This window comes from Varroa jacobsoni, unplaced genomic scaffold, assembly GCF_002532875.2.
Source record: "Varroa jacobsoni isolate VJ856 unplaced genomic scaffold, vjacob_1.0 scaffold_968, whole genome shotgun sequence".
Classification (NCBI taxonomy): Eukaryota; Metazoa; Arthropoda; class Arachnida; order Mesostigmata; family Varroidae; genus Varroa; species Varroa jacobsoni.
In genome coordinates this window covers 48,161-69,189 of record NW_019213870.1, presented here as the reverse complement: position 1 = coordinate 69,189, position 21,029 = coordinate 48,161, and the positions used below count along the sequence as shown (strand labels likewise).

Genomic DNA, 21,029 nt, shown 5'->3' with positions numbered 1-21,029 from the left:
ATATCTTGACTTAATATGCGACGGCTAAGCCAATAAAGTCGTATCTTTACTTCATTCTCTTAATTCAACGTTGTAATGGATCATTTCACACCTTAACCTATAGCTGTTATATCATTTCGTCCTTTTCGTTGACTACATGTTTACCTCTGAGGTGAATAAAGCAAACGACTAAACGAGACCTCCGTTCATAATTACATCCACTTCTCGTGAGTGTGTCTACACGCACTTGTGATATCACATCTAAAAGTGCTTAACTTCACCAAACAGTTAATTGAAAAATTAACGAATTGAGAATGAAAATAACAATCCAAACATATGAACAAAATAAGGACTATAATTCGTTTAACGACTTTTAATTCCATCATTAATTAGATCTAGTTTTAATATAACCCACCCTATCCTATACCGTATTGCCACGTTCTCCACTCGGTGATTTCTGTAGTTTCATTCATCTTGCAATCAGATTCAGCACCTCTTCAAACGTTTTACCCCGATAATGATTTGCCACAGAAAGGTAAGTTCCATTACGATCTCGAATCCCTATCGGATCGAAACATACACTCTTAAGCTATTGCTAGACTAACATTTACTTTCATCACATGTAAAATACGCAACTAGAAGTTTATGATCGACGAAAAGTTGGTGATTTCGTATCACGTTTTCTCTTTCCATGCACTTTTTGAGAGCGAGCTTGAATTACGATGTTCAGCAATAAGACCATCAACCGAACTACATCTCCCCATAATAATGTACATGCCTCGTAGTAGGTTGTCCACTGGGATGGCCTTAAAGCATCGTAATGCTATTTTACTGCTGGGTATGTGCTTGCCGCAGATCTTCTGTTCATACAAATCGTTGAGGAGAGGCATCGAACGCATCACACTATTGAAAAGTTCAAGGGTGAACTCTACCTATGTTATACTAGGTCAATAGTAACCCACGATGTTGGATCATGGTTTGTTTCACATAGGCTTGAGTTCCTCATGTTCACGTATTTTTAAACACATTATGCGCACAAGTAAGGCATATAAGAAAGCCCACATGATTTCAGTCCAAAGAGTTCACTTCTTTGGAAATTATTACACTATGTCGATTTGACCCCTGATTTCCAGTTGAATTAGTATGGCAACTTCGCCTATAAGAGTAAGTTTCCGTCAGACCTATAATCTCAGAATAATACTCATTTGCTAAGTAATGCAACGTTTAGAATTAAATTAAGCGATACTTACTAGTAAGGGCCATCTTCTGTCAGGCTACAATATTTCATCTTGAAAAATTAGCCTAGATAAAAACATCACTTCTAACAGCTTCAGCCAATTTTATGTGCGGCTATTTTATGTTTCCACTAGTTCATTCAAGCATGCAAGATTTGCAAGTACGTCGCGAGCTCTCCTTCAGCAACGGTCGACTTAGATGACATCCTACCTGAAAAGCCTCTTACTGTTCTCGGTCCTTGATTTTCCCGACTTGACGTCCGCACTACAGTGAAAACATTCACAGGCCTTTAAAATTTACCATAATCCTCTTCTTACTGCTGGTGCCGGCGTGTGCAGTCAGTAGAGGCAAATTGGAGGGGCCATTCGTGATTTCAATTGTTGCGGATGTGCATCAAGTATGGCGACATGGGGGAACTCCAGTGTCACGAGCTGATTTGCCACTTTTCGCCTATCGTCTTCGCTGCCCACAAGCACAATCATATGACCTCGATGTGCTGCTACTGCTGATGCCTCCGCACAAGATGCCAATTTGCCCTCCGCGGTGAATGCTGTAGCGCTTGGCATGCTGACTGCCCCCCGAAGGCAACCTGTAACATCGAGTAAAAAGAAGAATAAGGTACTCGGTGCTTATAGTCTTTGGATGTGACCAACAGGGGATTTTTTCACCAACACGATCTTTATTTCAACTATTTGGAAAGCAATCTATCAAAAAAATTTTGAAAAAATCATCCTGCTGTTTAGAGCTGTAAGGTTACACCAGATCTACATGGCCATATAGATAAGGACAAAATAAACAATTTTTTTAGCTTTTTTGTGTGCAACTAATTACAATAATAGTATTTTTCTTTTAATAGTAAACCAATAATTTACCACGAACATATTTGCAGAAAGACATTGGTTCGTAATATTTTATGCAACTAAACTGCATGCACTGCACCGGTTCTAAGGAATGCAATTTAATGTGTCTGCTAGGCCTATAACTTGCGAATTTAGGTCCCTATCTCTAATTTTTCAAACAAAATTTAAAACCTACAGAGATCTGATTTTTAAAATTATAGAAGATTTACGCATCCACCTTCAAGAAACTCTCCCTTCGGTCGTACATCAAGTACAAGCACGCGTTCCCTTGGAACATCTCTTATAGGGATTTGCCCTTGCGCTGGCCGACTTCGTCCTCGACCTGATTGTTCCCTGGAATCTCCTCGATTGCCACCTGCCATTGCTGCGAAAAAGTCTTCAGTCGATATTCGAGGACTTAACTCTTCACGTAGAGTTTCGAGCGATAACGGCGTCATACCCATCATTGGCTTGCGCGAATGGGACCTGCAACGTTTTGAGAACTGACATTTATTTGTTTATAGTATACTTTTCACCAATCGGTTCAACTCATAAATGTAACCTACAGCTAACTTATATATCTTACACTGCACTCCATAAAAATTAGAATGTTGTTTAAAAAAAATATTTTATTGCAGCCGGTAAGATAATTCAGCTTCGGAATTTAGAGCTCCTTAACTTTAGCAGCCATATCAATTTTTATAGAATTTACGGAATTTTTATAGAGATCACGGAATTTTATTTACTGTTATTGCATTCACTATCGCATACTGACTCATAGATGCCTTGCCATTACGATACTAACAGTCGAGAAAATCGGGCCGCCATACATCACATTTTACAATGGCCCAGTTTAAAATTCCTGTGCTCATGCTCAAATCTATTAGGAGCACAATGACACTCTGTAGGAAATGTATCGCTACCAGCTAATGTTAGGGGTCTAAGGTTAACATGACGTAAGATACGAACCGATAGCAAATACTTGGTGGAGTAGCATCAAAAATGTGCACAGCATCACACACAAGCCTCTCAGTGTCTAATTCTGGCATGTCGGTGAACGTTAAGATGCACTCGTTGAAGCCAAACGTTAACAATTGTTCACGTAACTGTCGAAGGATCGCAACGCCCACGCATAATGGGAAGGCCTCTCCTCGAAGAAGTAATGCATCCCACAGGTGATATATCTACAGGAGGAAAAGTATGAATGAATGAAAATTCTGTTAAAAACGATGTAGTTTTATAAGTTGAATAGTAAAACTTGAAAATTTATTAATCCTCTTAAATACGGAGAGGGAAATATCGCTATGGAAAGTAAGAAAAAACTGTTTTGTCAAATTAGTGAAAAATCTTGACTACTAACACTAAAGGAAAGCCACTAGCTTATCCTCGTTTAAAATTAACTACAAAACGTATAGCTCAATTTTCGACGTTGTGAATTCTGCGTACAAACATAAAAGTAATAGTATTTACGATCTGTTGTATGCAAACTATTGTAATTGATCATTATTGTTACTTAAAGAGTCAAACTGCATGATCTGTACCTTGTGTAGGGGGAACACGTGAGTATACATAGTGAGGAACCATGGAATCGCATAAAGATCAGGTATGAACTCTTCCCGCTGAAGATGTAAAAATAGGGTTGGATCATGATAGCCTACAAGCCTAGAGAATACTGCCAAGTACTCCTTTATCACCTGAAATTTTCCCACGAAGGCCCTTATTATTGTATGTAAGGTCATTCTAGGACTTGACACATAAAAGTGGAACAAACACCCTATGAAAATAGAAATATCACATGAAGCAGAGCCTAGACACACAAATGTAAAGTAACATAAGCAGAGTATACTGAACTAGTTTACCCATGAATAGTTTGGAATAAACTGTGCTAAATACATGCTTTGCCGATTAAACTGCCTTCGTATTCTCATTAAGGCCTATTTTGATGCCTCCTGTACTGCTCACAAACTCCCTAGTATTATTTTGACAATTTCGAGTTAAAAAGCATTGTCCCTTTCACACCAAAAAGGGCATATACATTATGGCTTGAAATAGTTTATGGTACTCACAGAAGATCGTAATTATAGATACACACATTTCGCGTAAGGCGTTCGGAGGCCGGCCATACTAACCGACAACGCTATTCTAATGAATTCAGCTTTTGTAATGGCTTTAAGCACAATGAAATATCTATTTCTCATCTTGTTTAGTTTAACTGCGAAACATTTGGCCCGTTATATCTAACCCGTAGCTTAACCACTGACACGCACGATAAAGGCGATCAACGGCAACTGCGCATTATCTACATCTAAGAAGCAGAGCGATCCATATCTGCAGAAATCAACTTTTTACACTTCCAAAAACGTTCGTTAGTTTCTAAAAATGAGACTCCCATACTGGGAAATCCCACAGAAGTTTCCATAAAAAACTGATTTTTTCTCGTCCCACTGTGTGATAACAACATCCTCAATGACTGCACTAAACAAGGCGGAGGTCAGGCATGGCATTAATTTCATGTTCTAAGTCAGCTTGTCTCAATATATGGAAGCGGTTAAAAAATATCGTAATTTAAGTAATGTCGTGGCTTCGTAAACAACGTCGTAGGAAATAGAACACGTCTACTATTGGTTAAAGAGTTCAGGCCAGCATTTAACAAAAAAATATTCTTTACAAGGTGTCTAACTACTATGACCTATGTGACGACACCTGGCTAGATCAACAGGATCGACTGTAAATATACTACCCGTAAATCATAATCTTAGAGCAGTTGCTGGAAAGTAACAACTTCTTCAATCTCCTATTAAACCGCACTAGATAATATATACTAAATATTGTAAGTTAAATAAATATGCTATTACAATACTTAGAAACCCGCTGTTCTGTTGCGTATGCTGTATATATGTGCTCATTAGCGATGGCGATATTGGCAGAACTCGGAAAAGTTATAGAGGAAGAAAAATAGATACTGCGCAGATTTAGTAGGAGCGACTTATTAATATAGCGTATATAAAGAACTGAATTATATTTTCGGGAAATTCGTCATTATGGGCTTCATTTCACGAAGCTCCAAATTGGCAATATATATATAGAATCTACAGACGCCGATAATAAGTAGGATTTCCTCAGCTTTGCCATCCAGGTTTGATAATGCCGTTGAATATGGCTTCAGACGACTGACTTCAAACTAAAAACAAAGTATTAACGCCAACAGTCAAATATACACCGTGTTACGTGTTACTAGCTAAAGAAAAAGGTCCTATCGTGCACAAAGCTACAAAATAGCAAACAAGGCACGATACGTAAGCGAATGATTCATTTAATAAATAATGGTGCCTTTTACTAGAGAATAAATGAAGAACTTACCAGTGAATTGTCCTGTAAAAAAAACTTATGAAGGTACTTGTCGACGAAACGTGAGAGGCATTGATAGGCCAGTGCTTCGTTGTTGAAGTGTAGACTAAGGAACGGGGCACAAAGCGAGTCGAGGCCCTAAATACACAATAAACGTTTTGATTGATAACGGATAATAATAGACAGCGGTAAATAGTACAGGCTCAGTAAGCAAGCCTTCTTTATTTTATTTTGTGTAACATATCACATTCGTCTACGAAAAATCAATTTTAGTAGAAATAATAAAAGATTTCTAATAGCTATTCTTTCGTACTAAATTAGCAGCGTTAATCCTATTTGTTTTTAAGATAACGTTATCTTTTTTTTAACGTTAAAAAAGTTGAATGCCAAATTAGGGCTCTCCTTATAATCACACGTACTTACCCCTTGACCTATTTGTACCTGATCTAATGTAATAGTTATAGAGGAAACATACCTGCCAATAGACATATTGCGGGTGAGAGGCGACCCACGCCTTGAGCAGTCTACGAAACTTAGCATGCGCCGTGGGCGAACTAAGCAGCGGGTCGTATTGATGACAACGAGGAATGTCCACATCAATTTGACGGTCCATCGAAGAGGCACTGTGCTTATCCACCTCAGCAAACTCTGCCTGATAATCACCCTGAGCGCCAAGAAGGGCTGCCCACACGTGACCTCGAAAGTATGGTGGAATATCGGTCTCTGCCTCCAACCGAATACTTCGACCTGTTAGTGGATAGAGCTCAACTAATTGCCGAAAACGGAACATTCGCCGGATCTGATAATCCATATCGCGTTCGCGAATAACTAGCGGAAGTTCCGAAGCCGTCTTTGTCGTGAAACTCTCGGATCGGCTGCGATCACCTGCTCTGCTAGTACCGCGGTATTCCTCGTAGAGGATGCTGATCGAATTGAGCATGATGTCCGGATCCACCGATTTGAGTCGCTCACGAAGGGGCTCCATAGGAAGACGAAGAACTGTGTCGCGATAAAAGTACGATGAGTCCCGGCTCGCACCGCAATCTTCACCTTCGAGTAGTGTCAGCTTTGGCAAGCCGAAGATGGCAGCTTTACTTCGAATATAATCTCGCTGTTTTGAAACTTCGGCAAGCGCGTCTCCGCCTGTGAACACACTCGACGCAAGTATAGTGCCGTCGCTTAGATGATCTTGTCTAAGAAAGTTATCAGATAGCATAGAAACGACATAGGCTCTATTTTTGATTAATAGTTTAAACCCAGAATATAATTCTGGTCTGAAATTAGCCTCGACTACTACCACAGTCAGTACCATCTTATATACCATCAATATAATCATAATTGTGTTATAGCTTTGATTTTTTTTGTTTTTTTTTTTTTAATATTTATCTAAAGATTGATGATTTTGAAAATTTTTCCTAGAGGAGCAAAGGATCCTGATATCTTATAGAGTAGCAATCAATCAAGGTACAGGTATATGTAGCAGCAAGTTACTTAAGTGACGACAGTGAGTGAGAGTGGTGATAAACACAGCATTTTAATCCGCGTGTTTATATTTATTTCTAAGAAGCTCTTTATACCTCGAAATTATTGCAGAATACGCGTAGGCATCGATTTCTTGGGCTACCTTTATAAAATAAGTTCCCTCGATTTACGAAGTCCAACGTCTCGCAAGAAAATGCGATGAACCAAGTATTATATAGTTGAGCCCAGCATTAAAGCTTGTTAGTTGATCCGTTAGATGATTAAATTTAACTTTTCAATTACTATTAGAAATGTCTGTTTCTAAACCTTTCTTTTTCATCATTCGTATGAAATCAATGTTCCTGTTAGAAAAAATACCTACATGCTGTTAACTAACTTCTCTTTTGTTAAGCTTCTAGTTGATTCGGCGTTAAAACCCAAATACAGCTTAATCAGGAATATTGGCAAGGGGCTTAGAGTGAATCTTCGAGGCTAGAAAACAAACGTAAAATAAAGTCTTTTAAGCATGTAGCACAATGGCTGACTAATGTGGACCAAATCACTATAAAATCATGTTATAATCTAGTAATACATGTTATTGTATTAATTAACAATTAATCGTTTTATTTCTATACGCACCTGTCAGTCTCCAGAAATAGTACAATTCGTGCACGTTGAGAACCTCCCACGCTTTTGGCAATTGTGAACTGTTGCTAATACGTTCCTCCGCTTGATCACTTCCAGAACCAATCAATTCATGTGGAGGCAGGCCCTTCCGGGGCCGTGTCAGCAAATCCACTTGAATATCGCAATAAGCGTGCGCAAGAAGCTCATCTGACGAAGGCCGTTCACTAAGCGCAACTGTTAGACAGGCCTCAATCGTATCACGCACGTCTTCTTTCAAACACAGATACTCGTAGACCAGCTTATGAGCTTCGAGAATACACATCACCGGTTTTTCGCTCGAAGCACATTTAAGCACCAAACGAATCTGTTCCTCAAGATCGAAGTTGAGAAGCTCCTTCCGTAGCGCCAACTCTAGCAAAATAATTCCAAGAGACCAGATGTCCGTCTTAGGCGAATGTACCCCATTCCTATCAAGTAGAACCTCGGGTGGCAGATACTTCGGTAAGCCAATAGGGAATGGCACACAAGCCCCGTACTCTGTCACGTAATAGGTGCCATAATTGGAAAGTTTTACATGCAAAGAGTCCGTTAGCTGAATACTTTGTAGGGACAAAGTGTGGTGTACGAGCCCTCGCGAATGTACGTATGCAAGAGCGTGCAAAGACTCGACAAATACCCGTCGTACAATCTGCGTATAATCCTCTCGGCCATCGAAGTGCGCGAAGCTGTGTATCTCAGCTATCGGACTCCGCTCAGACGCGAGCAGTCGGCGGCAGTTGCGCTCGTAGTACTCACATACAATGACGACCCGTTCATGTTTACCGCGCTGCAGATCGAGATAGGCAGCCAGGCAGGGGTGTGTTAAAGTTTTCAGTAGCTGGAATCGGCCGAGTATGCGCACTGAGTTCGGTGTGAGTGGCAGGCCATTATTTCCGCAGGTGTTGCGAGCATGAGGCGATGCAAGAAACGAGTGCACTGCCAACGAGAGGCCGGGAGAGGCCAATGGGGCGGGGTACTGGACAGCGGCCATTATAGAACACCGGACGAAAAACCGCCGTCACCGGATTAGTGGAATTAACCACCTGTCGTTGACAAAAAAACAATAGAGCACCGGCGCCGCATTTTGTCTGTCCGCTATGAAACTTTCACCAACTACTGGTCATTACTCTACCGTTCAGTCATACTGTAGGACTGAGCTGTGATTACACCAAAACTCACGATGGTAGTAAAGACAAAAACTCCGCACAGCAAATTTATGTTGTGTGTTAATAGTTAAGACAAACAAAAGCAGGCAACACGTACTTTACCTAGCCAGCCAACAGCTAAGCAATACCGCTACAGGCGCTCCTATATTTGCAATAAACCCCACAGAGTGAATTACCGCGAGTGGGAGAGAAGTTGTCTACTACCGTACAGGCGGAAAACAATAATAGACGGCACCTTCCGTCATAGGCACCATCAACAAGCAGATTTTAAAGACGATGACAGCACTAGCAGTCAGGGTAGTGTCTAGTTTTATTCTCTGGTCATTATTGGCTCATTGCGGTATGACCATTGCCCCGCCACGAATAGAGCAGCTTTAGGTCTGCCAATGTTCTCTGGCGCTAGAGCAATCGGATCTTATTGTTGTCATATGACACTTTGGCGAAGGCCTAAACTAGAAGCTCAGCTGCCGCCAAACCCATCTATAGAAGCTTTGTGACGGCGCTAAGCTGATTGCGGTAAAACAAACGGTACTATGTAAAATTTTCGAGATTTACGCCGGGTGGAGCCGTTAAAGAAATATCCCCGAGGTTCAAGCACGAAAAGAAATACGTCTACCCAAGAGCGCCTCATTGGTGCTTACGAATAGTCAGAACTCACTAATGTCGGATGTAGCTGACCGCCGGACACAGGATGATTCAAAACTGCACTCATAAAAAAGCGTATTTATAATGTGATCTTTTTCCTTAGGTAAGGATTTAATTAACAACATAATTAATTTCAGTTTTTGTATGAGATATAATAACTTCTTAACTAAATTTAGTGTTTTGATTGCAAAAATCTTTGACCAAATCAGTTGTTGGATAATGTTGTAGCTTCTATTCTTGCAACATTGCTTGATTCGATCTGAATTACTTAAATAAGTTAGCTCTTTTTAACAGCATATAGTTACAGCCATGCGCAGTGACTAATTTATAGTAATGTTGGAAATAACTAAAACTTTTTTAAGTTAGTAACTTGAACTATCACGAATTTCACTGGAGAAAACTTGTTTAAAATAGACGTTCTCATTAAGCTTTGGTAGCTCACATAATGTCAATGCCATTGAATAATGCACTACGCATGGTTACATATGATTCTATTTATATTGCACTGAATAAACAATTCGCTTTTTTGTCAAGTACCTAATGGAATACCGCCAAACGGGTTCAAGGAAGACCAGTTTCAATGCTCCCTAGTCGCATATACATATTCAACCTACCGTAGCCGTTTCCTCTTAGAACTATCGTAGTGGTTTCGATTTCATATGGCGGGCAAACGCACGCCACTCCGATAGCTCGGATATTCTATAAACTTCCCCCAACACTTATACTGTGTTTATGAATTCTATCATTTTTAAAGTTATTGTTTTGTGAAACCAAAAAAACTCGCCGTATAAAAACAGTTTTCAACAGCTATTTAGAAGTTCTTCTTCGTTTTCCATCTACGTAGAGAAACGTGAGCAGAACAGTCTGACATATACATGTGCTATTTTTTTTTTAATGATCAGCCGAATTTTCTAGCGCCTTTTTATAATTGTGCCACGCTTCAGTCTAGATGCTGGTGTTCTTCCTGCTTGAAATGATAATTTCAGTCCAATTATTTCATTGCGGACACTTTATCGTGATAAACGTTTATCGAAGAGAATGGGGCAGTAGCACTTCGATTTAAGAGCATGTCATACAAATTTGATTCCAGAGTAATTCTTGAAGGGTCAGGAAGAACTTCTGTTTAAGTCGAAAAACTGTGTGTATCTTTTTAAAATAAAAAAAAAATATATATATATATAAATAAAAATACAAATAAATAAATGTTTCACCATCTTAAGCCCATCTTAGGAAGAGTCAAGGGGAAATCAAACCTATGAGTGGAAATGATTAAGGGTTTCGGCAGCAATTGGTTAGCAACACAGAAATATTTGTCTGTTTCATGTTAGTATTTGGTGTGGCCAAAAAATAGTGGCACCTTTTAAATCAAAATCAACTTGTTTTTGTCATAAAATCAATGTTTTGGTATCTGATGATGATTATCAAGTTCTTTGTCGCAGCAAAGTTACGCATCCCTGGTGGCATTTGATGTTGTTACTTTCTTTGTCGTCAGTTGGATCAGACAGATTTGTTGTTGTCGCCGCAGCGGAAGTTGAAATTCATACTACGTAAAGACTTAATTACCTGAGACCAATAGACCTGAGAGTTAAATAGATAATCCGATTTTGACCGCTGAGAGAAACGACAGCAACTGCGAATCAGCGCCGTAACGTACTGGAGGAAACGAAAATTTAACTTATTTGTTTCGCACAACGAAAATTACTTTTTAACACGAGATCTTATGGGTCTCTTGTCCATTTGTTACATTTACTGGAAACAAGATTCTTTAGAGACGAACTTTTTAATCTAAACTTAAATACTATTATATATACTTAGAAGGTGCCCATTAATTGCTTACAAACTACGGAATGATCATCTCTTTGCTTTGAACATATAAACGTATAATTAGGTCGTTTGTCGTTTCCCTAAACAGCGAGCCATTAGTGCCCTGGAAAGGTAGCTGGAAATGCTGAACGCTCCCCCTCGCTCCAAAGTCAATATGGTTAGCAGGCAGCGATTACCATTTGCTTTGAGCGCAGCAACCTCAGCTTTAAATCTGCCTGATGTCAGTTTCGACAAGCCTAGTCGCTTAGGGCTGCCTCTGTGCCCTTGCCTTAACGTTCAGTTTTTCTGAGAAAGATATGAATGTCATCATAGTTTGTTGTGCTCCTTTGTGACAATGCTCGGACAATCTTTGCCCCGACTGGCGACATTTGGAAAGCTGTATCAATCATTTGTTTACTCGTTGGCACATCTCAGCCCTTTCGCTAAATCTGGGATTGTGAATTGATTCTCAGTAGTATTGGTCATAAAGGTCAAAAGTTCGAAATCTCTTACCAAAAATATGTGCAACAGTCTGCGCTCCGCATTGCGACAGGGCTCAGACGTTCAGTGATAGGTATGTCCGTTTCTAGATGTTCTAAACGTTTTAGCGAATTAAAGCGCTTTTAGACGCTCTAAAAGCGCGTTAATTCGCTGTTCTTTGAGGAATGCCTGGAAACGTTTGCCTTTTTTTTAAACAGTTAGGTACTGCTCATAGGACTCGAGTTTGTCTATTTGCTCTGCAAATAGAATATCGAATCGTATCTGCTGATTTATGGGACGCTGTACCAGGACCCATAGGCGTAAAAGCCCTGCTATTCCACCTTATAGGATAGATACGGTTCAAGATCAGTTGTCCTAAGTCCAAATTTTGACAAGCGCACACATACCTCTGGATAAGATTGCTTGACTTTTTTTTTGTATAGCCTCTAGGTTGATGCGCACTTCGGAGATGATAGCACCTAGCGATTTACGATCATCGTTTTTATTGATCTTGGTGACAAATTCTTCCCCTTGCATGGTTTGCTGCAGCTTACAGACCCATCCTTATGAATTAAGTCTATGCTTTGCACCAGAGCCCATAAGACTGGGGTGTCGGCCGTATTTAGTGTCAGTAGCCCAGAGTGACCTCGTTGGTCGTCTGCAGTTTTTCTCCCTAATGGTTCTATAGGACAAAAGTTAGAAATTTGTTTGTCCTTCGTGAGGAGACCAAGATTAGCAAGCCCGGAATATTTTGCGAGGTCCGCTCATCGAAGACAAGACTAAGAAGCTTGCCCGCTGCAAGTTGATTTTTAAGTTCTGTGACAACTTGATACTAGACCCTTTGTCTTATGTTGCTCGTATCGGACGATATCATAGCTCAACAAAATTGGCAGTACTCATGCTGGTAGATATAAATCTGCATGATGTTTCTGTAGTTTTTAAATAGAGTAGCTTTTATTTTATCTTATTTGATGCAAAGGACGAGATGCGAAAATCGGTCATTTCTTTCCATTAATATCTAACCGTGAATACTAAATCAACAGTTTAAGGACAAGCATTTATCGTTTCTTCCAATTGCCAGCTCTCAACGGGTGGAATAAGTGAAACAAGCAGAAATTTGGTAAATCCTGTGTTAAATAATGATAATACAATTATTAATAATAATCACAATAATAGTACACATTTCATCATAGAACAAACGAAAAAATTTCATATTTACTTAGTGCTGCTATGTGGACAAAAAAAAGTTACTTACTTACCGTTACGTTGTGGTGAGTAATCGTCGTTTAAGTTATGCGTATACTAAAGACGGTATTTCAAACTTTTAAAAACTTTAAAGTAAGCGAGAACAATAATGTTATGCTAGTAATAAGCAGAATTTGTTTCATAGCCGATTTAGGTGATCTGTCTCCTACCAGAGTATGCGAGCAACAGTTGACCAAAAGTATAGAAAAGTACTATAATGAACTAAAATATCATATAAAATTATAAAAAAATGTATACCCGATGACCTTTATTAAGATATGTATGTATTATAAATACTACTTCAACGTCTCACGAGCGTTTGATAATCCAACGATCAGATTTTTGGAAAAGTTTACGACGGAGAAATCTTTCATCATTACATGGCAACATAATAAACAGCTAGTAGAAAGTAATCAATAGCAGTATTCGGTAGGAATTTTTTACCGAGTACTTTATGCGCCTTTCAATAGCACGATTTATAGTGCTCGCGGTAGTAAGTGCTTTTCTCAGCGACCAAAAAAAATCGACGATGTATTGGTAATACTGACTAGTTCTTCCCACAAATTAAATTTCAATTTCTGTGGCACGATTTAAATGACAACAAAGAAATAACTACGACATCAAATGCCGTCAAAGCTACGTACGGCCTGACTGCGTAAAAACATAATAGCTTGTCGGATGCGAAGATACTGATTAGATGACAAAACCGGTTAGATTAGTAAATTCAGCTCTATAAAGCAAAGCTTGTACGTAAGTTCACTGTTTTTTGCTAACGTAGATAGTTTTTGAAATAATAAAAAAATCGAGGAAGTTTATGGTAAAATTTTAACCAGCAGATTTACTGTTTTGCCGTTTTCGCATACTGGCGAAAGCATGGCAATTACCTTAATTTTAACTAGGCTAGCTATGATAACATTATTACTATTATGTAAGTAAAAATAATAGTAAATAAAATGTAACATAGCAATTCCATAACATACATAAAATAGAACTACCATACAATTGTAAAACTTCAAGTGCTTTAGTATTTTCTAAACATGGGAAAGGCCCTGTGACTGGCAATTCAAAAGAAAACTAATTTTACTGCATTAATTTCAGGAGCTACTTCAAATATGTCTGTGCGATAAAAATACTGTCTTCCTTTTGGCTGAATGAAAGTTTGTTGACGACATAACTTTGTTCGGATGCCTTTGTGAAGAAAGCTGATACCTTTGATCTAAGACAGGTATCACTTTTAACTAATTACGCCCACTGATGTAATGAGAAGAAGAGTATGCCTGTTTACACTCGTAAGAGATTTGAGAGCATACCATTGAAAATATCAGGAATATACTCAAATCGTTCATAATATACCATCATGATTTTGTTCTACGATTTTTTAGGAAAAAGGGTTTGTTAGGGCTGACCACGGGCATATTGGGATGTACATAGAGATGAATGGTACTCGTTTACCTGACGAAAGGAACGGGAACTCCCATGGGCATATTCAACTTGTCCTTGGACCTATGTTTTCTGGAAAGACGTAAGTTTCAAGCAATCGCAGGTAAACGTTATTATTTTTGCTATTACTATTAACTTAAAAGAGGGAACGTCTGTTTTTATGTACGCACGCGTGATCGATCTAAAAGCGGCTTCAGTGCTTGTAGGTTCTTGCGTTTAAAATGACAAGTTTTAAAAAAAACTATATGCGATTTTTCCGTAAAATCCAAAGTAAACTGGAAGAATATGATTTTTTTGTGAAGTCATCTCAACGACAATAGGGAATTTATGGAAGTTCCAAAGATGAAAAAGGCTTGATTTTAGAGCTCCAAAGAACGATTAAGTAGTTGGTGTCCTTAGCAATGTAACGGGATGCATCGAATAATACGGAAGAGAAAAGAGGGAGAAGCACCAAAAGAAAATTCAAATGAAAAAACAAGGGTGGCTGCAACTAATTAAAGGAGGTAGTACAATAGAATGATGAGTTTAGGTCCATAATGCAGACTCCAGCCGTGAAGGTCTAAGCTAACTCCCGTTTAAAGTGCAACAAGTAACAGAGTAATGCTGTGTAATTTCTAGTGTGTACTCCATGTAGGAACCGGATTGTGTGTAACGTAAAGATAACTAGCTAAATAAGTAAGCCTAGGTGTTAGTCGATGTAAATCGGTTAAAAAAACTATCAGTTTTTATTATTTGTATTGTTAATTTTATTTACAGAACTAAGTGCTATAAAGCACACTGCAATAAGTACTACTTACAACCTGGTCAAACTCTACACAACCAAATGTGATTAGCTCTACTATATAAATGTGAATACCATGAATAAAATAGCTTATTTAACAATAGATAAACGAAACTGATCTGTTTCCCTCTTGGTATATATATATATATATATATATATATATGTACGCGAGAACACGTCATTCAATACTTTTCTATTCTGGTCATGCGATCACAATTTCAAAAACTAGCTATGCTAGGAGGAAAAATCCGGTATCGTTCAATATACGTACACCTGCATAAACGCTAACGATCACTAACTTGCAGGACGGAATTGATACGCCGAATGCGGCGTTATAAGATCGCTAATCTACGCTGCCTATTGGTTAAGTATGAGAAAGACGACCGCTACGACGCACAGGACGTAACCACACACGATCACGCCTCGATGGCAGCTATTAAAGCTACAGCACTTATGGACGTTGAGAACGAGGCTAAGAAACATGACGTCATCGGAATTGACGAGGGACAATTTGTTAGTATGAATGTTATTGAGATATTAAGATGAACTAAATAAAATTTTTGTAATGGGCACTACTTGTCTACTACCATATTTACTAGCTTCCAAAAGAATTCGATCATCCTCCTTCTATAAATAGATACCCTGCTACTGTATGGTACCGTTTGTTAACGAACCAGAAGTTCTTTGAGCATTTGATTCTAGATTTGTGCTAACCGTTTCATCTTATGCTGGTCAAAACCCGTGGGGGCCGTGTTTTCGCTAGTTGTGCGGGGTTTTCATGACTAAGATTGTGAAAAATATTTGCCCAACATTTGACATATCACTTCGCTTTATAAACCGCAATATTATGTTGGTTTAACTATTTGCGAAACTATCATCTGTGAGAATCCCATATTTGGAAAATCCGTTTTTTTTTTCTGAAGATCGAAGGCCTATTCGACTATTTGGGCGGATACGAAGGACTGTCAGATACTCTTAGGACCTTAGGAGATATTCACTTCTCTGAAAAGAAATAGACGAATCAACAAAAATATTAAAATGTGCTAAAAGAAATTTCTAACTTTTTTTTTTAGCTATCGCGATAAGGCGTTCAACTGTCGTTTTTTTTTTGTTGTTTCGGTTTAAAATATTCTAGTTTCCTGACACGGTCGCCTTTGCCGAACGTATGGCAAGCCAGGGCAGAGTTGTAATTGTGGCCGCTTTAGATGGAACTTTCCAACGCAAAGGTTTCGCAAACATACTTGAGCTCGTTCCCCTTTCCGAATCTGTCATTAAGCTTCAAGCTGTTTGTATGATGTGCTACAACGGAGCAGCATTCACCAAGCGTATTGGCAATGAAACAGAGGTACATCTATCATATCCAACTTTCAGATGTAGATGTGCAGTTGAAACATATGTTTCATAATGTATTGTCCTCTCTGTAGTTTTTTTCGTTAACACGAAAGTGTAAAAATTAATGGTTGAAACAAGTGCATTTAGTGATATAGTTTTCAACAGATCAAGGAAATAGAAAGCACATATTTCATTGAGCACGAAACTAATTTCGTTATACTCGTGTTTCAGCTTGAAGTTATCGGTGGTGCGGACAAATACATGGCCGTTTGCCGAATTTGCTACACAAAGGATCCTGCGGATAAAAAAAAGTAGAGATAATAATCAGGCGATCAAGCAAAGCTGATATGGCGTAAAGGTTATTATCGTATCAGTTAGTTACGCATGTATATGACCTAACTACTTTATTAGACTAATGGGTTACTGCAGAAGTTAATCTTTTCGGAGAGGTGTACAACCTGCCACATGTTTGAACGGTGAGGGAGATTCAATATAGATTGGATATGTTTATCGGTTTATAATTTGCAGGATCAAGCTTCGAATCTTCTACTTTAGTAAAATAGTCATACCTACATGATTAGAATATTTAATTTTCATGGAGAAAATTGATGCAAAAAGTGACTCAGAATTGAATTTAGAAAATGCGCCTTCCGATGAAGATCTACCTTTGATGAACAGTTGCCCGATTAAAAACGTGCGCATACTGTACAATTAAAAAAGGACGATGGTCAAAAGAGAAATATATTCCCGTTACAAAATTTTACAAGATAACAACATAGTTCAATCGTCGATTAATGCGATAGTAGGCCGATTAATATGTAAATATTATCTTATCATACCGCCTAAATGGACCAGCATGTGCCATGCATTCAATTTTCATTAGCCATATCCCCGCATAGGGGCGATGTTCCAGACAATTTGGTCATACTTCCTCAGGTGTTGACCAGAATCCTCGCATTCTATGATCGAAGCACGACCCTACATGTATTAATTCTATGTCAATCCTAAGAATCCGAGTGTTCCTTTATGTCGTATTCACGTACATACTCTAAGACGTTCATTCAGAATATCTCTTAGCTACAATACGCTGCTCTGATGAGCTACTTCATCGGTAGTAATGTTTTCTCAGCGGAAGAAAATGAATACAACGTATATTTAGTTTAATTATTATTAATTAATTATATGTGAATTTATTTTTGTTCACTTTGGTCAGTCATCATCTTAAGGGAGTCTTTCAAAAGGTATTCTTCGCTTATTTCTTCCGTAGCTTCCAACCTTCGCTACTAGCATCAGCCTTTATCATCGGCTTTCGTTACATTATCATCGTTATCAATACCACTTGTATTACTATGCTTCATTCCTTCGCGTCCCATTCCAATTCGGTCCTCGCGCATATTTCGCCATATTTTTTTAATTTTCCATTTTTCCTTTCGCCATTTTCATGTTCACCTTCTTTTCTTCTGTTTGCTATCATGCTCGATCCTATATTCATTTATGTCTGTATATATTTATATACATCTACGACGGTCTGCCTATTAGTGACTTCATCGGTTCGCGCTCGTCCGATGCTGGATCTCATCACTATTTTCAGTGTGTGTGTGTGTGTGTAAGTGAGTGCTGTTGCTCTGCCGTCGCCGTCGTCAACTGCCTTTCCCCGCATCCGTCTTCGCTGGTGCGACATCTTCAAATGTCATGCGTATCCTACTTACGGTTCATTTGAAACCACTAGAAGTCTTTAAGCTTTCTCCACCAATTAAAACCTGTACGACAATTTGTTGTGTTCCATGTAACCAAACGATCTCCACTGGGCCTTTTCACTTTCCCTCCTAAAAGGGTTCACCCGTTCTCCGTTTTCTACGGGTCTGTTAGTATTCCTAAATTCGCTCTGGCCGCGTCGTACTCCAAAACCACGTAAATCACGTAACCGTAAGCGTGACGATTTCAGATTTGTGACTATCGTCTACTTAGTAATGTAATCGTATTAGTATGAGCTGGAGACTAATTAACCCTCACCCCCTGCCTATACGTTTGTATATAATATAGCTATGCTCATGTGTATATATATAACCTTTTCTTTTTTTTTTTTTTGCTGTGCTTTACTTTTACATGCACGTTCGTTTCTCCTTTTGTTGATTTTCAGTTAAATCATGTTTATTATATGATAATTTTTCAAAAGGGTATTTAGCAATATTATTATCTTTAGTGTCATTTGTCGCGCCGCTATACTGTAATACACGGTTATTTTCATTTTATGCGCACGGTGTGTTTTAGTATTATTTTCTATTATATATCTTTTTATATGGCAACACTCACGTTTTTTCATAAGTGCTGCCGATGATCTGATCGAAATATGCATATACGCATATGCATAAAATCATATGGATTGTATCGCATAAAGTGAGATACGGATACATACATACACGCACGTTTTCAAGACGTGGTTTCAATGCTGTTGTCTATCAGGATTCTCATATCTATGTCCCTTCTATTTCTAAATTCTTCTAGCTTCTGTTTTGCTTCAACCCATTTCGAAGGACATAAGAAACGCACGAGCCGTGATAGGACAGCGTATAGTTTTGCGTGAGTACCAGAGATGATTTTGTGTTTTAATAAAATAAGTGACATTCTAGATAAAGTTGAGTACAACGGCTGCGCAATATCTGTCTTATATTTACGCAGTTTTCCGTTGTTTGTTTTTATTTATCTTAGCAATTGTTTCTTTTTGTCACACAGTCAATATGTATATATATATTTTTTTTTACTGTGTTAAAGAAACTGGGGGCGGTCTGTTTTCGCGGAGTTAGGTTAAGTCTGCATTAGCTGTTGAGATTTCCGTTTAGACGATATCGGTACACGTATATATATATAATTTGCTGGCTCGCATAGGTATCAAAACTCTGTGAGAAGTAGAGTACAGATCTTTTTGCATGGTAACTGTTCTTACCCTCAGAACTGGGAAATCGGGGGCCAACTTACGCGATTTTCACTTTTTGCGAGCTATTTACCCTCTGTTATATACCAATATATGTATAGAGCATAATATGTATAGCGTGGTCAAATATCTATCTCTCGCGTTCCTTTTGGTTGGATGTTTCTTTCATTCTGTACAATGGATAATCGTTACGATAATCGGCAATCCATCCATATTATTATTGTTCCGTATCGAGGTTGGAAATTCTCAATGCTATCTTCCATTGGGACGCTCGCATCCCCATAATACGGTCAACACACGAATGGCTTAATCAATAATGCATTCATCCATTCAGTCATTTAGCATTATAATCATACCGTTATTGTTAGTGGTAGCTGTTAATTGCTAATAATTTCGTTTTTATCTCACATTATATCATTACCCTTATTTATATAGTTCGTATAATGATTATTATCAATAATAATTTGATTATACCATTATCAATGTTTTACTGTTATGATATTAGTATACATTTACTATGCATCATTGTCCCTTGAATAATATACCCAGCATCTTTCGTCCATAACTGTTTGCCTGCGGAATTTTGCTAGTAGTAATTATAGTTGCGTATGATGTTTGTCATTGTTTATCAATAGGTGAAGGCTCTTGTTTGAGTAACTTCTTCTGCGGCGATGCCTGCATGATCGTATATGCATGTTTGTCTGTGCGTGGATCGCTTGTTTTTTGTTAACTTCCTGTGTATATATATATATATATATATATATATATATATATATACCTCTTACAAAAATGAAACGGTTTTAACAAAATATCTTTTCTGCTTGGCTATGTAGTTCAATTGTTATATTGCAGCCCAGCCTCCGAAGATTTACTCGAAAATTTTATACTCGGCTTGTTTTCCGTCCGTTATCCTCCCCATTACAATACAAAAGGCATTCAGTATAGATGTTCGATGTTTGGTGGTACGGATGCAAAAAGTTCATCCCAAAAAGCATTCTTACAAAGCAAGGCTGAAAATAGGGCGAACGAAGATTGTGTTTCAGACCGGATTTTTCATTTTGGGTAAAAGGCGAGTGGACAGATTTCATCTGCTTTAGAAGTAGCTATCGGTAAATATGTAACACTATATACCGCACATACAGGCAGGATACCTTTATTAAATGCTAGAATAATTAAAGGAGTACTTGCTGAAGAACACGGATTAGAAGCGTTTTAACAATGCCGTATGAATGCACTGAATCTTAGCGGGAATAGTACATTTTTTACAGAAGAGAAACTGCACAGTCACGGAAGGCCATGAAAGGGACACTGCGCATATGAAGACTAAATAATGAAACGATGAGAATATAGAAGCTGAGTGTACAAGAAGCAGGGATTTAATGACAGACAAAAGTAATTTGACGATCTAGTGAAGCGGTGACAGTAGTTAACTAATGAGAGCAGAAATTAATAGTTCCGTTTGATTTGTTACATGTCGCATTTACATTGGTCTTTCAAGATTAAAAAACTTGGTATAAAAAATTAGACAGTTGAAACAACGGAGCGTACAATATCTTTGCTTGAAGTGCCCGCCTATTCCATGAGACTCGTATGCAAAGTTCTAACAAATGACCTTCTGTTCCTACATTTCTAAACGAACTTGTTCTTTCTCTCTCTCTCTCTCTCTCTCTCTCTCT

At 38.3% G+C, this 21,029-nt stretch overlaps 2 protein-coding genes across 15 annotated transcripts in view; one reads left to right on the top strand and one right to left on the bottom strand.

Annotated features, from left to right (window-relative positions):
* The window catches only part of LOC111265395 (TBC domain-containing protein kinase-like protein), a 13,271-nt gene extending 3,927 nt beyond the window's left edge, over positions 1–9,344 (bottom strand). For 3 of the 4 annotated variants that reach the window (XR_015313066.1, XR_015313065.1, XR_015313064.1), the window contains exons 1-7: positions 7,503–9,344; positions 5,878–6,545; positions 5,415–5,540; positions 3,596–3,748; positions 3,024–3,238; positions 2,293–2,540; positions 1,426–1,804 (exon numbers count right to left, since the gene is read on the bottom strand). Coding sequence is in view for 1 of the 4 variants with exons in the window: in XM_022842021.2 (XP_022697756.1) it covers positions 1,554–1,804; positions 2,293–2,540; positions 3,024–3,238; positions 3,596–3,748; positions 5,415–5,540; positions 5,878–6,545; positions 7,503–8,520 (2,679 nt within the window). In the remaining 3 variants the exon portion in view is untranslated. Of the gene's footprint in view, positions 1–337; positions 1,805–2,292; positions 2,541–3,023; positions 3,239–3,595; positions 3,749–5,414; positions 5,541–5,877; positions 6,546–7,502 lie in introns of those variants that run through there. The other variant, XM_022842021.2, reaches the window with a different exon arrangement.
* An 80-nt stretch (positions 9,345–9,424) lies between these two features.
* The window catches only part of LOC111265398 (thymidine kinase, cytosolic), a 22,770-nt gene continuing 11,165 nt past the window's right edge, over positions 9,425–21,029 (top strand). For 2 of the 11 annotated variants that reach the window (XR_002683457.2, XR_002683456.2), the window contains exons 1-7: positions 9,987–10,190; positions 13,967–14,093; positions 14,251–14,390; positions 15,395–15,602; positions 16,225–16,434; positions 16,653–16,779; positions 18,927–19,001. Coding sequence is in view for 7 of the 11 variants with exons in the window: in XM_086970483.1 (XP_086826609.1) it covers positions 14,290–14,390; positions 15,395–15,602; positions 16,225–16,434; positions 16,653–16,736 (603 nt within the window). In the remaining 4 variants the exon portion in view is untranslated. Of the gene's footprint in view, positions 9,444–9,985; positions 10,191–11,404; positions 11,718–13,966; positions 14,094–14,250; positions 14,391–15,394; positions 15,603–16,224; positions 16,435–16,652; positions 17,600–18,926; positions 20,555–20,621; positions 21,024–21,029 lie in introns of those variants that run through there. The other 9 variants (XR_002683458.2, XM_022842038.2, XR_015313067.1 and 6 more) reach the window with 8 other exon arrangements.